At 39.6% G+C, this 11495-nt stretch overlaps 1 protein-coding gene across 2 annotated transcripts; it reads right to left on the reverse strand.

Moving 5' to 3' along the window:
- Window positions 1-1035: 1035 nt before the first annotated feature.
- On the reverse strand, window positions 1036-7403 carry LOC143862303 (S-type anion channel SLAH2-like). 2 transcript variants are annotated; one of them, XM_077373324.1, is made up of 6 exons: window positions 6789-7403; window positions 5141-5348; window positions 4350-4907; window positions 2393-3163; window positions 2227-2258; window positions 1036-2132 (listed from the first exon to the last, which is right to left on the reverse strand). In XM_077373324.1, the coding sequence occupies exons 2-6, from the start codon at window positions 5330-5332 to the stop codon at window positions 1814-1816; spliced, it is 1872 nt and encodes a 623-aa protein (XP_077229439.1). In that variant the 5' UTR covers window positions 5333-5348; window positions 6789-7403; the 3' UTR covers window positions 1036-1813. The 2 variants fall into 2 exon arrangements, with proteins under 2 accessions (XP_077229439.1, XP_077229438.1); XM_077373323.1 differs by having other exon boundaries at window positions 5141-7403.
- Between the last annotated feature and the right edge of the window lie 4092 nt (window positions 7404-11495).

The following is an 11495-nucleotide window of genomic DNA, read 5'->3' on the forward strand; positions in this document are numbered from 1 at the left end:
CCTCCCACATCGGGAGGGCCAGATTCCTGAAAGGACTGATGTTGTTAGAGTTAGAGCCGAAATTACACGAGCCACAAACGACCTTTGCTCACCCACGGGCTCAGGTTGGGCTTGGGCCAAGGTGGGCTTAAACAGTAAGCTAGTCAACATATCAGGCTCCGGCATACCTCAACCCAGTCCAACTCCAATGTTGGAATCCATGTAACGAAACTACTCACCCTATTTCCTTCTCTACAAATTAGGGGTGCAACTGGTCGCCCTCAACCCGAGCCCGATGGGTTCAGCCCGATTTTCACTCAGGTTGGGTTGGCATTTCCTTTGGTTGGGTTGGGAAAAGCCAACCAGATTTAATTTTGGGTTGGGTTAGGATTGAGGCCTTGGCAACCCGACCCGAACTCCGTCCTCTAATGTATCTTGTTTTTCTTTGGGTTATTGTATTTTTCCATTTGACACAAGGTGAACCCGAACCAACCCGACTCGATCTCGGGTTAGATGGTTTGGGTTAGGGTTGAAAGATTTAGAGGCGGATTGGGTTAGGGTTGAGCATCCTCAACCCCAAGTTCAGGTTGGGTTGGGTTGGGTTAGGGTTGAGGGAATGATATCTCGGGTTGGTTTAGGGTTAGGGTTAGCCTCAATCCGAACCAACCCGACCGGAGTTGCGCCCCTACCAAAAATATGTCATATATATTGCAGCTTCTTCACCTCCATTGCAGATGCAAAAATGATGGTCCCTGTCTGTTTTGGCCCCGTTGTTTTGGATTTTGAATCCAAAACTGGTTAATTTTGAGTCGGATAATCGGTTTTGGACCCACAATAAGTTCCCAAAATCCAAAACAAACAGGACCTTTTGATTTTGAGAACTGATTTATGAGTCCAAAACAGGTTATTGGACTCAAAATCCAAAACAGACAGGGCCTTTGAATTTTGAGTCCAAAACTGATAATTAGACTCAATACTGTTTAACTTTTGAGTCCAAAACGAACAGGGCCTAAATGCAAGGTAATTTTTATGATTATAAAAATGAGAGGCTTATAATATTCAAGAAAATATAGAAGGTTCATGGGGACTTCCTTATAAAGAACCCGTTTAAGTACCCACTTAAGTAAACAATAATCATTGACAGCATCACCAAGGAAACCTACAGGCTTCTCTAACAATAGATACTTCAAAATGTAGTACCACCTTTCCAGCCAAACCCAATGGCAACAATGACTCGTACAGATCTCTCATTAATCTTACAATGCACCTTCATCTCCACACACCATTTACTCCAAGGGAGACAAAATTGCCCAAGTGCCCAAATCTCTAACAAAAAATGTGTGCCTGCTTTGATCAATTCAATCCAAATGATTATGTAGCTAGCATGAGAGATGAAGTATATATGAGATAAGAGCAGCAAAGTCCTCCCATGTCTGAAGCATTTCAAAGTTCTAGCCCAGAAGTAAACCGAGAAACGGATCAGAATCAGTGGTTACTTAATTGGGGTGTGGAAGGAAAGTGTGATGAGAATGGCCGGTAGTCTTCTCCGACAGCTCTCCCCGCCAGCTGGGATGAGTTGGAGAAGTTGTGTGGTATGACGGGCATGTATCATGACTTTGTGGGGCCCACAAATATGGGAATTGTGTTGGATTCGATTCAAGTTAGGCTATTGGGTAATGTAATGGGAAATGGGGCTGGGTAACATATAACGGATATGTAAGCTAATCCTATTGTATGTAGGGGACGATACTGTTGTAGCCTGTTAGGGGACAACTTGTCCCTTATTTGGCACTTTTTTGGAATAATATGTCAATTTTCAAAAAAAAAAAAAGAATCAGTGGTTACTCATCTCAATTGTGGTTTCAATGTCCCTCGCGTCTGAGCTTGCCGATCTCACATGGGATTGCTTCTTACTCCCCATTGGTCTCTTCTCAGTAATTGCAATAGCAATATCATTGGGGAATAGGTCTCGGAGCACGAATGCATGGATGACAGTGGAGATGAACAGAGCTGTTACAGTGAGGGTAGACACGGCAGAGAGTAAGATTGACATAGACTGAGTTATTGGGTTCTTGATTTCGTTTGAGTATTTGATGGTTGCGATGGAAGCCCCGGTCATCGGAAAAGTATACGCCCACCAAGCCAATGAGAACCTGTCGTACATTTAAGAGTTAAAAGGAGTCCTATAGAAAATGAAAAGGAACAAAGAAGAGAATGGAGCAAGAATACTAATACAATAAATTATACCTGAAGCCTCGGAAAAAATTAACTCGAACAGCCTGCAAACACACAGAAAGGAAGAATATAATTGCAAACTAAAATAGACAAAGATCGCTTTAACAAAGAGAAATGAAGAGAATGGAAGATGTGGGTATGTGTTTATGTCGCGTGGCAGTGTAATGGAGAAACTCACAAGAGAAACATAAAGGAACAAGGCAATGAAATAAGAAATCCTTGACGCATAATCAAAGTTCCCTTTAATCTTTGCCCATGCCATTGAAGCTACACTTGGTGCTGCAACAAACAAAAAGAAGACTGGATGGAGTTCTTTTGGGAGCGTTGCATTTGTCGGAAGCCTCTGATACAGAGTTACAAATAGCACCATATAGTGAGCTAACCCAATCGCAAAGAAGAAAATAGGCCCTTCTTTTAGTCCCATGGATGCCCCAAGCAATGCACCCACAAAATTTCCAACAATTGACAGATGGTTCGATGGATTGGCAACCTTCGAGAGCCTTCTTTGGCCTCCTGACATCCATTGCCCATAGATCTTTAGTTCTAGACATAAGATCGGAGCCATGAGCACGTACCAGAGAAAAGAAGGCAAGTTTTCAGCGATGAGTGGTGGAACGCCTTGGGCTAAGAATAGGCAGGCTATCCATGGGGCAAAGAAAAAGTTGACTCGGATAGGGTGGTAGTACTCACGCCGGACGGCTTCAAAGAAAAAGATGATCTTCAAAGAGTAGGTGAAGGACACAATGGCTGTCATAACAATACCAATGCACCAGAGGACGATGTTTATGATTGGGCTTACGTGTAGGAATGCCATAGATGAAGTTGTAGCCAATGTTTTCCAGAGGATGGCTTGACTGCTGACGCCAAGGCAGATACCAAACGAGGAGACTGGAAAACGGAGAAGGAAGGGCCATTGCTTATCTTCTGGAAGTACCAACTCCTCTGAAGCCTGAAAATGTAATAGAAAGCTCAGCAACTCAAATTTGATTCACCATTCTGCTGCCAGAATAAGAGGAAGCCAATCATCATAATTAGATACAAACATTCTTAAACGCATGCCTTCATACATGAAAGCATGCATGCCCTCCTTTTCAGAAATGTACCATGGTGATGACAGAAACATAATAGAGCTGAAAACGGAAGGGATAATAACCATTCAAGAAAAATACTACAGTGATGAAAGAAACTATTGGATTGTAGAATCAGAGGAACAAGCACTGTTTCAAAATGCGAAAAAAAGAATGGATTAAAACCATTCCATAAAATTACTACAGTGATGAAAGAAACATAATAGAGCCAAAAAAAGAATGGATAATAACCATTCCAGAAAAATACTACAAATGACAGGTATAAGCACTGTTTCAAAATGTAGATGCGGGTCAAAATGCGGACAAAGCAAATCCTAGTCAACCCGGCACAACACGGACGAGAGTCAAATGAGTTTTGATTAACTTTATAGGGAAAAACGCAGACTTGGACAAGAATGCGACCAAGGTAAAAGGGACTCAAGTAGGGGGAGTCCACGATGACACGACAGAGTTTTGAAATTATGGATACAAGGTCCATAAATATATTACAATTTCTGCATTTGTTAAGATCTAATAATTAGACTGCAAGAGTTCTGAGTTGACAGAAAAAGATCAGTAGGTATCATAAATCAAGTTTCATCAAGATTCAACCGTGCGCTAATTATTTGGGGATATTTTTATTGTAATCAAACGTATGCAGATTTTCCTATCAATATACATTTGAGGGGGCATGTTAGAGTGTATCAAGATTTGACCATACAGTTAGATTAGATTAGGGAGTTTGTTGGTTGTGATAATCATGATAGATTAGGATAGGATTGTCTCTTTGGATCTTATGGTTTACCATGCTTATCCTTATCTCATCTGTAAGTGCTTATTTAAGCACAGTTTAGTGTTAATGAAATCAATCTGAGTTTAGTAGGAAAAAAAAAGTTCACATGTTATATATCAGGGACCACAAAAACCATTGTTTTAAAAGAAATGATTCACACCAATTAGGTGTTCTCTAGTTATTTTACAAAGATTACATGACTACTTATGTGAAGGAGAATTCAAGTATGAGAAAATTTCCCAACTGAACTAAGCTAATGCCAAAAAAGCGCTGACCTTGAGGGTATCCAATTCAGGCCCTTCTAAGGCATCAAAGTACCGGTGCACTGGCAAAGGCAAAGCCTCAATCTCAGGACTTCGTAAATCATTAACATCTGTCTTCACTTCCAGCTGCTTTCCACGTAACTGTGATAGTTGCCTCTCAAATTTCCCAGACCATGTCTTGAAAGAGTCAAAGCGTTTGTCCTTCAGCCTACTAATCCTTGGATTCCAGCATTGTTGCTCTAAAGAATCATGAATTTTTCCCTCGGCAACTTTGTCAGAATATGCAATGGATTCAGGTGTGGGCCCAGAGTAAAACTTAGACTGTTTAGGTTTCTGTGTGTTGGCTATAGATGAATTGGCAGGGAGGTTTGCTATTCCATTGTTGAGATTTCTTTCAATGTTGTCGCTGAAGAGTACTCTTTTAGTCTTCCCTAAATCCAGTCCGGCGGGAGAACAAGGCATGCTGACAGAGACAGAATGCAACTGAGGGGCATCGATAGCTTTAACTGATGACACGGGTAAGCTGGATGTTGATTCATTAGAATACCGTCTCTCTGATTCTTTCTGCCCCTACAATAATTGTTGAAACATTAACATATAGGGGCTCAATTCATAACAGATGAGCATGGAAAATTGCGCATGAAAGCGATAGTTTAGACACCTATATCCTTTCAAAAGCTTATTTTTGGTGTAATGAGCCCATCAAGGTCGTTCAACATGTAGTAATCAGAGTCGTTGGTGATGCGGATAGAGGCCGTGATGAAGCTATACTTTTATAAGAAAACTCTGAAAGATTTACTTACTTTAGCAGATGTAAAATCTGGTGAAAGAGTTCTGGTTGGGGTCCTTGTCATTTGATAAAGATAATTCAGGCCACTAGTATCTTTGACATTATCAGAGCCTGCCACTGTATTGGATGTAATATATTGGAATAAAGATGGGAGTTCTTCATGGGCATCCTGCTTTGTTGAACCCAGATGTTCATTGTTTTCCATGAGAAAGCAATAATACCTACAGCAGGTAAACATTTGTTATACAGAGATTTCATTTAGTGAAGGGCAAAAAAGAGACCATAATCCGTGAAAACAAGAGATAGTGTTTCGAACAAGATGAACATTAGGAAAAAAAACCATTTCCTAATAAAACCTCAATTCGTAACTAAGGCGAATATGAATCCACTAACACTTTCAAGTGTAATGATTGTGAATCAAAGGTTCGATTGGATTTCCCAAGGCATACCCACCTATATTATCCCCTTTATGAATAACCAGCACAATTTTTCACTTCTTCTGCTTTCACTTCCTTTTGCTTGATGCATAAAAGTGTGTTTAATATATAGGTAGGGACAAACAAGGATAGGCAAGAAAAGACTCCCAAAAGATTAAAATACAATTCCAACAAGACCCAGAGGAAAACACTAAGACAGGCTGAAAAAGCAATTACCCTTCTACAAATCTATATTGAAGATGGTCATATACGCCTTCAGGGAAGATGTGCCAACTAATTGGCATAGTTTGTCCATTCAAACATGTAATTCAAAGTACTATCCTCCTGCATCTGGAGTTCTGGACATTATCTTCACACATGCTTTTAAACATAAACTGCACTGCTCCCCATAAGTTTTGTTTAAAAGTAGAACCAGGGACTGATAACAAACAAATTCTTGTTGAGTTTGTAGCTCAAGTGGAGGGTAGCTTCTCGAGGTCATGGGTTCAATCCTGATAACGAATCAAAAGGGGAAAACAAAGAAAAAAATGCATCTTGAAATGCATTTATCCAGCAATTGGATAAAAATTTGGGGGGGTTCATTGGAATTTAGACCAATTTATTACTTGGAATAGGGTTGCTACAGAAGAAAAAATTGCACAGAAACTACTGTGACTAATGTCCTCTTGTATATGAAGGAAGGTTCGGGTGCTAGAAGAGTTATGTGTCTTATGTATTTATTTTGAATACAGATTGTAATATTTTGTGTGAATTTCCTGTGTCACAATCAAAAGTATTTATTCCCTTTTAGCATTCCCAGGCAGAAAATACAAGTACAGGAAGCCCAAAAGATTAGAGTCTTGTTCCACATGGTTTTTCTAACCAGATCTAGCAAAGATGCTGCAAATCCAGATGAGTATAACTAACTCCTAATCTCAAAGTATAATAGACACATAGAAATGCAAACGCAGAGACTCATCATAATGATAGCAGACCCATGGTTCTAACCTTCAAAGATCACTATTTGAAATGAAATGAACAAATTGCATTTATAATTTCAAAGATTACTAGTGCTGATAAACAATAGCTGAAGGAATCTATCCTTCAGCAATACAGCAAAAAAAAAAAAAAATGTCAGGTTCTAGGCCCCAAGATTAATGAACCGACTCGAATTCATCAGACACACCAACTGATATAAAAAAAATTCTTGAAGGTCAGGTTTGCCACCTTCCCTAGGTAACTTACAATCCTTCTTTCTTCTAATTTCAGTTTTGGTATGTTCCAGATAAACAGAGTTACAGAGCCCAGAAACGCAAACTCAGCTTAAATTGATAAACATTACAAACATCCCTGCAAGAAGAATGGTACATGTTCCTCCGATCATTTACGTTGACTGCACTCCATCATCGTTAACGCAATTTCATACGAGAATCCTGAGAAGTGTTTTGGGATGAGGAACCACAGCCCATAATTTAGGTAAACTAAATCATTAGTTTAAGACCCAAAAAAAAAAAAAAAAAAAAAAAAAAAAAAACATAGCTATCTGTGATCAATGAAAACATGCTACCATATTTAATTTTCTATGTTGGCTTGAACCATCACCTTGTCATCATAATCTATTTTTAGAGCATTAAAATGGGTTCTTTTAACTAGATTCAATTGAACAACTAGACATAGCTAAAAATAATCCCCAACAGCAAAGCACAAAAATACCAAAAATTGCAAATGTCATCTGCTTATATAAAGTAAATGCCAAAAATAAACAGCAACCAACAAAAAAATTTCATTAGACTTCCAGCTGAAGACGTCAAGAACTCCCAGGGGTTTAAAATAAAGTGATCTATATGTAAAATGACATAACTTCTGACTTAAAATTGGGGAAAAGATTAAAAAAAGGCAGTAAGACGGAGCTTCTCATGCAGGTGCCCAAAAATGGAATAAACAAAAGAAAAGTGTAGATCAAGATACAAAAATGTCAAAGAGCTAACGACAAAAACGGGTAGAAGCTAACGAACAATTCAAATCAAACACGACAAACACGAAAAGGACGTGAATTTAAGTGCAAGACTTTTTATTTCTCCAGTACAATCACTAAATTAGAAGACTAATCGACATTTATAGGGAAATGTTATCAGCACCTCACTTTATTAAAAGTACGGTATGGCCCGCACCATAGGATGATCCAAACCGTCAATTAGATGGGCACAGCCTAAATAAGTGTGCCCCAAAAAAATCATTTCCATAGGTTGATCTTAACCCTCCGATCTGAATGATAGAGGGCCTTCTATAGATCGGAGGGTTAGGATCAACCTATGAAGATAATTTTTGGGGCACAACATATTTAGGCTGCTGCCCATCTAATGGACGGTTTGGATCTTCCTATGGTACGGGCCATACGAAACTTTTAATAAAGTGAGTAGTGACCTCATCAAAATAAAGTAGTGCTGATAACATTTCCCTATTTATAAGGGGAAGTGATATTTACGCCCCTTTTCATCACCCAGCGTCAGTGTATCAATGGCAAAAAGGGACCTAATGTACTTTATGTCAGAAAAATCCAGTGGTTTGGATTGCAAAGTACACTGGCAAATGGGTGTCCAGGGAAATGATATTTACACCCCTTTTATCACCAGGGACACCCATTTGCCAGTGTACTTTGCAATCCAAACCACTTCCTAAACACAAAACAAATCGATATGGATATGTTCTGGAATGCGATAGAATTTAAACAGAAATTAACCAAAAAAGTTAAATCAGCACCCCTTATTTCAATAATGACACTGCACCGTTTATAAAAAGTTAGAAACCGGGCCAACAAAGCGTAGTAGAGGCGTAGAGCGTTAGATAAAAACTGACAACCTCTCTCTAAAGTGAAATCCGCACGGCCCTATTTCAATAATGACACTCCATTTCAGGTTCCTCCTTTCCCGTCAAGAAAGAAGAAGAGTTGTCGTTTCTCAGCCACCAAATGAAAGAGACAGCTCTTAGTCTCTTATGGCTCACGAAAAAGCCCTCAACAGAATCTGGGGGTTGATTCTGAGTCCCTCAGTGCAGTCAATATTATCAACTCTCAAGCCCCATGCGTATGCGCCCTCACTTTGTTGGACAAAATCTGCCTTGGTCTGGCTGCCTTTGTTGACTGGAAAGTCACTCATGTTTGGAGAGAAGCAAACTCAGTTGTTGATTTCCTTTCAAAAGAGGACTGCCCTTGCAAGGGTGATGACATCCCTCCGTCGTCCATCCCAAACCCTCTCAAAGATATTGTTGCAACTGATTCTGTTGGAGTCCCCTACACAAGGACATAGCTCTATATCTCTTATGTTTTTTCTTTTCTCTTTTGTTCTTTTTGTTTCCTGGGAGCATGTTCCCCGCCTGTTGGCCTTTGAGCCCCCTAGATTGTAATTCTCTTTCTTATTAATTTTAGCTGGTCGGGGTCTGCCTAACCCCGACTTAGTTACCAAAAACAAAAAAAAAATGAAAGAGACAGCTGGACTTCCGTAGTGTACTTCCTTTGCCAGATGTAACAGTGACACGTGTAAAACACGAATTTTCTTTTTAAATAAAAGACTGAAAATGCTAAAAAGACAATCCGCTGCTTCACTTTTATTTAGGCCAAGTAAGTTTGAAACTGATTATTTAACCAAAATTGCGTTTAATTATGAATCCAATACTAAGTTTTGGACTCAAAAATCAATTCAAAAATCGAAAGGGAACGGGCTTTAGGGGCCCAACGGGTTCAACCAAAATTCAGCTCGGGTTGGGTTAGCATTTCATGGGGTTAGTTTGGGTTAGGGTTGGGAAAAGCCAATCTGATTTGATTTCAAGTTGGGTTAGGGTTGAGGCAATGGGAAACCCGACCAAACCCAAACCCAGCCACGTCCGGATAATCTTATAATGATTTTCTAAAAACATAGGGCCATGTTTTGTTTTGTTTTTGTATTTTTCTATTTTTGCACCAAACCAAATCGACCTGCCTCGGCCCGATTTGGAAAATCAAGTCAGACGGGTTGAACTAGGGTTGCGATATTCAGAGATAGTTTGGGTTAATGGTTTGCCCTCCACGACCTGAGCCACGGATTGGGTCAGGTTAGGGTTGAGGTAATGCTACCTCTGGTTGGGCTTAGACTTCACTTCAACCTGACCCAAGTCCCACTTCTACCTTGGTTAGGTGATCGGATCCATTGATTTGAATGTCAACCGGAAGTCCAGCCATAGGATGTCTCATATGTAACTAAGACCTGCCCCTCACCTAGTAAAATGGAGCTATATTCTGACAAAAGTTTTAATGGGTTCAAGTCCTCAACTTACTATACCTGATGGGGAGAATTTCACACGCAATGTGATCTTCTTTTAAAAGTAACAAAAACATCTTTAGTTTCTCGGCATGTTTGTAGACGTGGTATGCTGCAATCCGTCATTTCTTATAAATTATATATATGTAAACTGTTGTTAACATGTGTTACGATGGCCGTGTGGTCTAAGGTGCCAGACTCAAAGTTCTGCTCTTCGAGGGAGGGCACTGATATTTGCACTGCTATGTTTCGATAATTGCACTAACTCATCTTGTATTTTACTATTTCATCGTTATCAATTTTTATTTTTTTTAATACTACTCTCAAAGTCTCAAAGCCAATTTTTTTAATCGTAAAAGAAATTTATTCTCAACTCAACTCAACAAACCCTTTGTCCCAAGCTAGTTGGGGTGGGCGTAAAAGAGATTTATTAAAAAAGGAAGAAGAGATACAACCTCGACCAAGATGGTCACCACATGACATACAAGAACCAAAAAGAAAGATAAAAGATGAATAATAAGGCCTCACAGCCTCAAGGGGGAAGGAAATAAAATACCTCTAGGCGAAACCTACCAACCCTCGCACGGGCACCTCATCAACCTCACTATTAGCCGCCCTTACGAAAGGATAGGAGGCAACTCCCAGACGAACCTGATCTCATCCATCAAGTGCACAAACCTTTATGGGTAGGAGTGACTACTGAGCAACCACCTAATCATGTTGGAGGGTCCGCCTCCACCATCAAAGTTAACAGGGTACTCTCATCCAAGGTTTTAAATTTCGGTTTCGGAGGTAATTTTGGTCCTCATAGAAACCAAAATTTTAGCCGAAATTCGTTAAAGGTGCTCAAAATTTTGTTTTATTTCGGCCAAAATTCTATAAAGGAATAAAAATTAATATTTTATCAAAAATTTCACCAAAATTGGTGAAATTTCCGAAATTCGCTAAATTTCGGCAATTTCGGTTTCGGTCCTCACCGAAATCCTAAATTTCGGTCTGAAATTTAAAACCTTGGTCGCTTCCAAGAGTCTCATCGATCCGTTTCTCGCCTCTGTAATTGGGCAAGAATGAGAAGCCTTGCAGGAAAGTAAATAATAAAAAGAAAATAATATTAAAAACTAGCGACGAATACGTGTCTACCACATGGACGATAAATAAACCAGTCAACCACTTCCTCTTGTTTGTCCATGAAAATGGAAGAATTCTCCTTCAAACTAACTATAATGTCATTATCCTTATTTTCTCACTACACGTCCCCGATTGGAGAGGCTTTTTTGTTTGTAGCCATGAGAATGCTCTCTGACTTCCATTATTTTTTACACTACAGCCGTTAATGATAAAATTAGGTTTTGTTGTGCTTTTCAAATTTTGCATCTCTAGGGTGTTTGCTTGGCATTTGGGTGCCATGTCAGCAAAACCTTATGTTTGGTTGCCAATATAATATTGACAACCGAGGAGACCACAAGGGATTATCTCTCGGTTAATCATTGCATGTCTGCTGATGTGTCCCCCTCCCCCCCCCCCCCTTCCCTTATGAAATCCAAGGAAATGCTTCTCTTTCTTTCTCTTCCCACTCTCTCCTCTCTATATTAGAAATGGCACTCCATGTCACTACAAGGTTCACAACCAAACACTACTTACCAACATTCTACCAATTAAG

Source organism: Tasmannia lanceolata, unplaced genomic scaffold (assembly GCF_043159265.1).
Source record: "Tasmannia lanceolata isolate RefF3 unplaced genomic scaffold, GAP_Taslan_0.1 ptg000037l, whole genome shotgun sequence".
Classification (NCBI taxonomy): domain Eukaryota; kingdom Viridiplantae; phylum Streptophyta; class Magnoliopsida; order Canellales; family Winteraceae; genus Tasmannia; species Tasmannia lanceolata.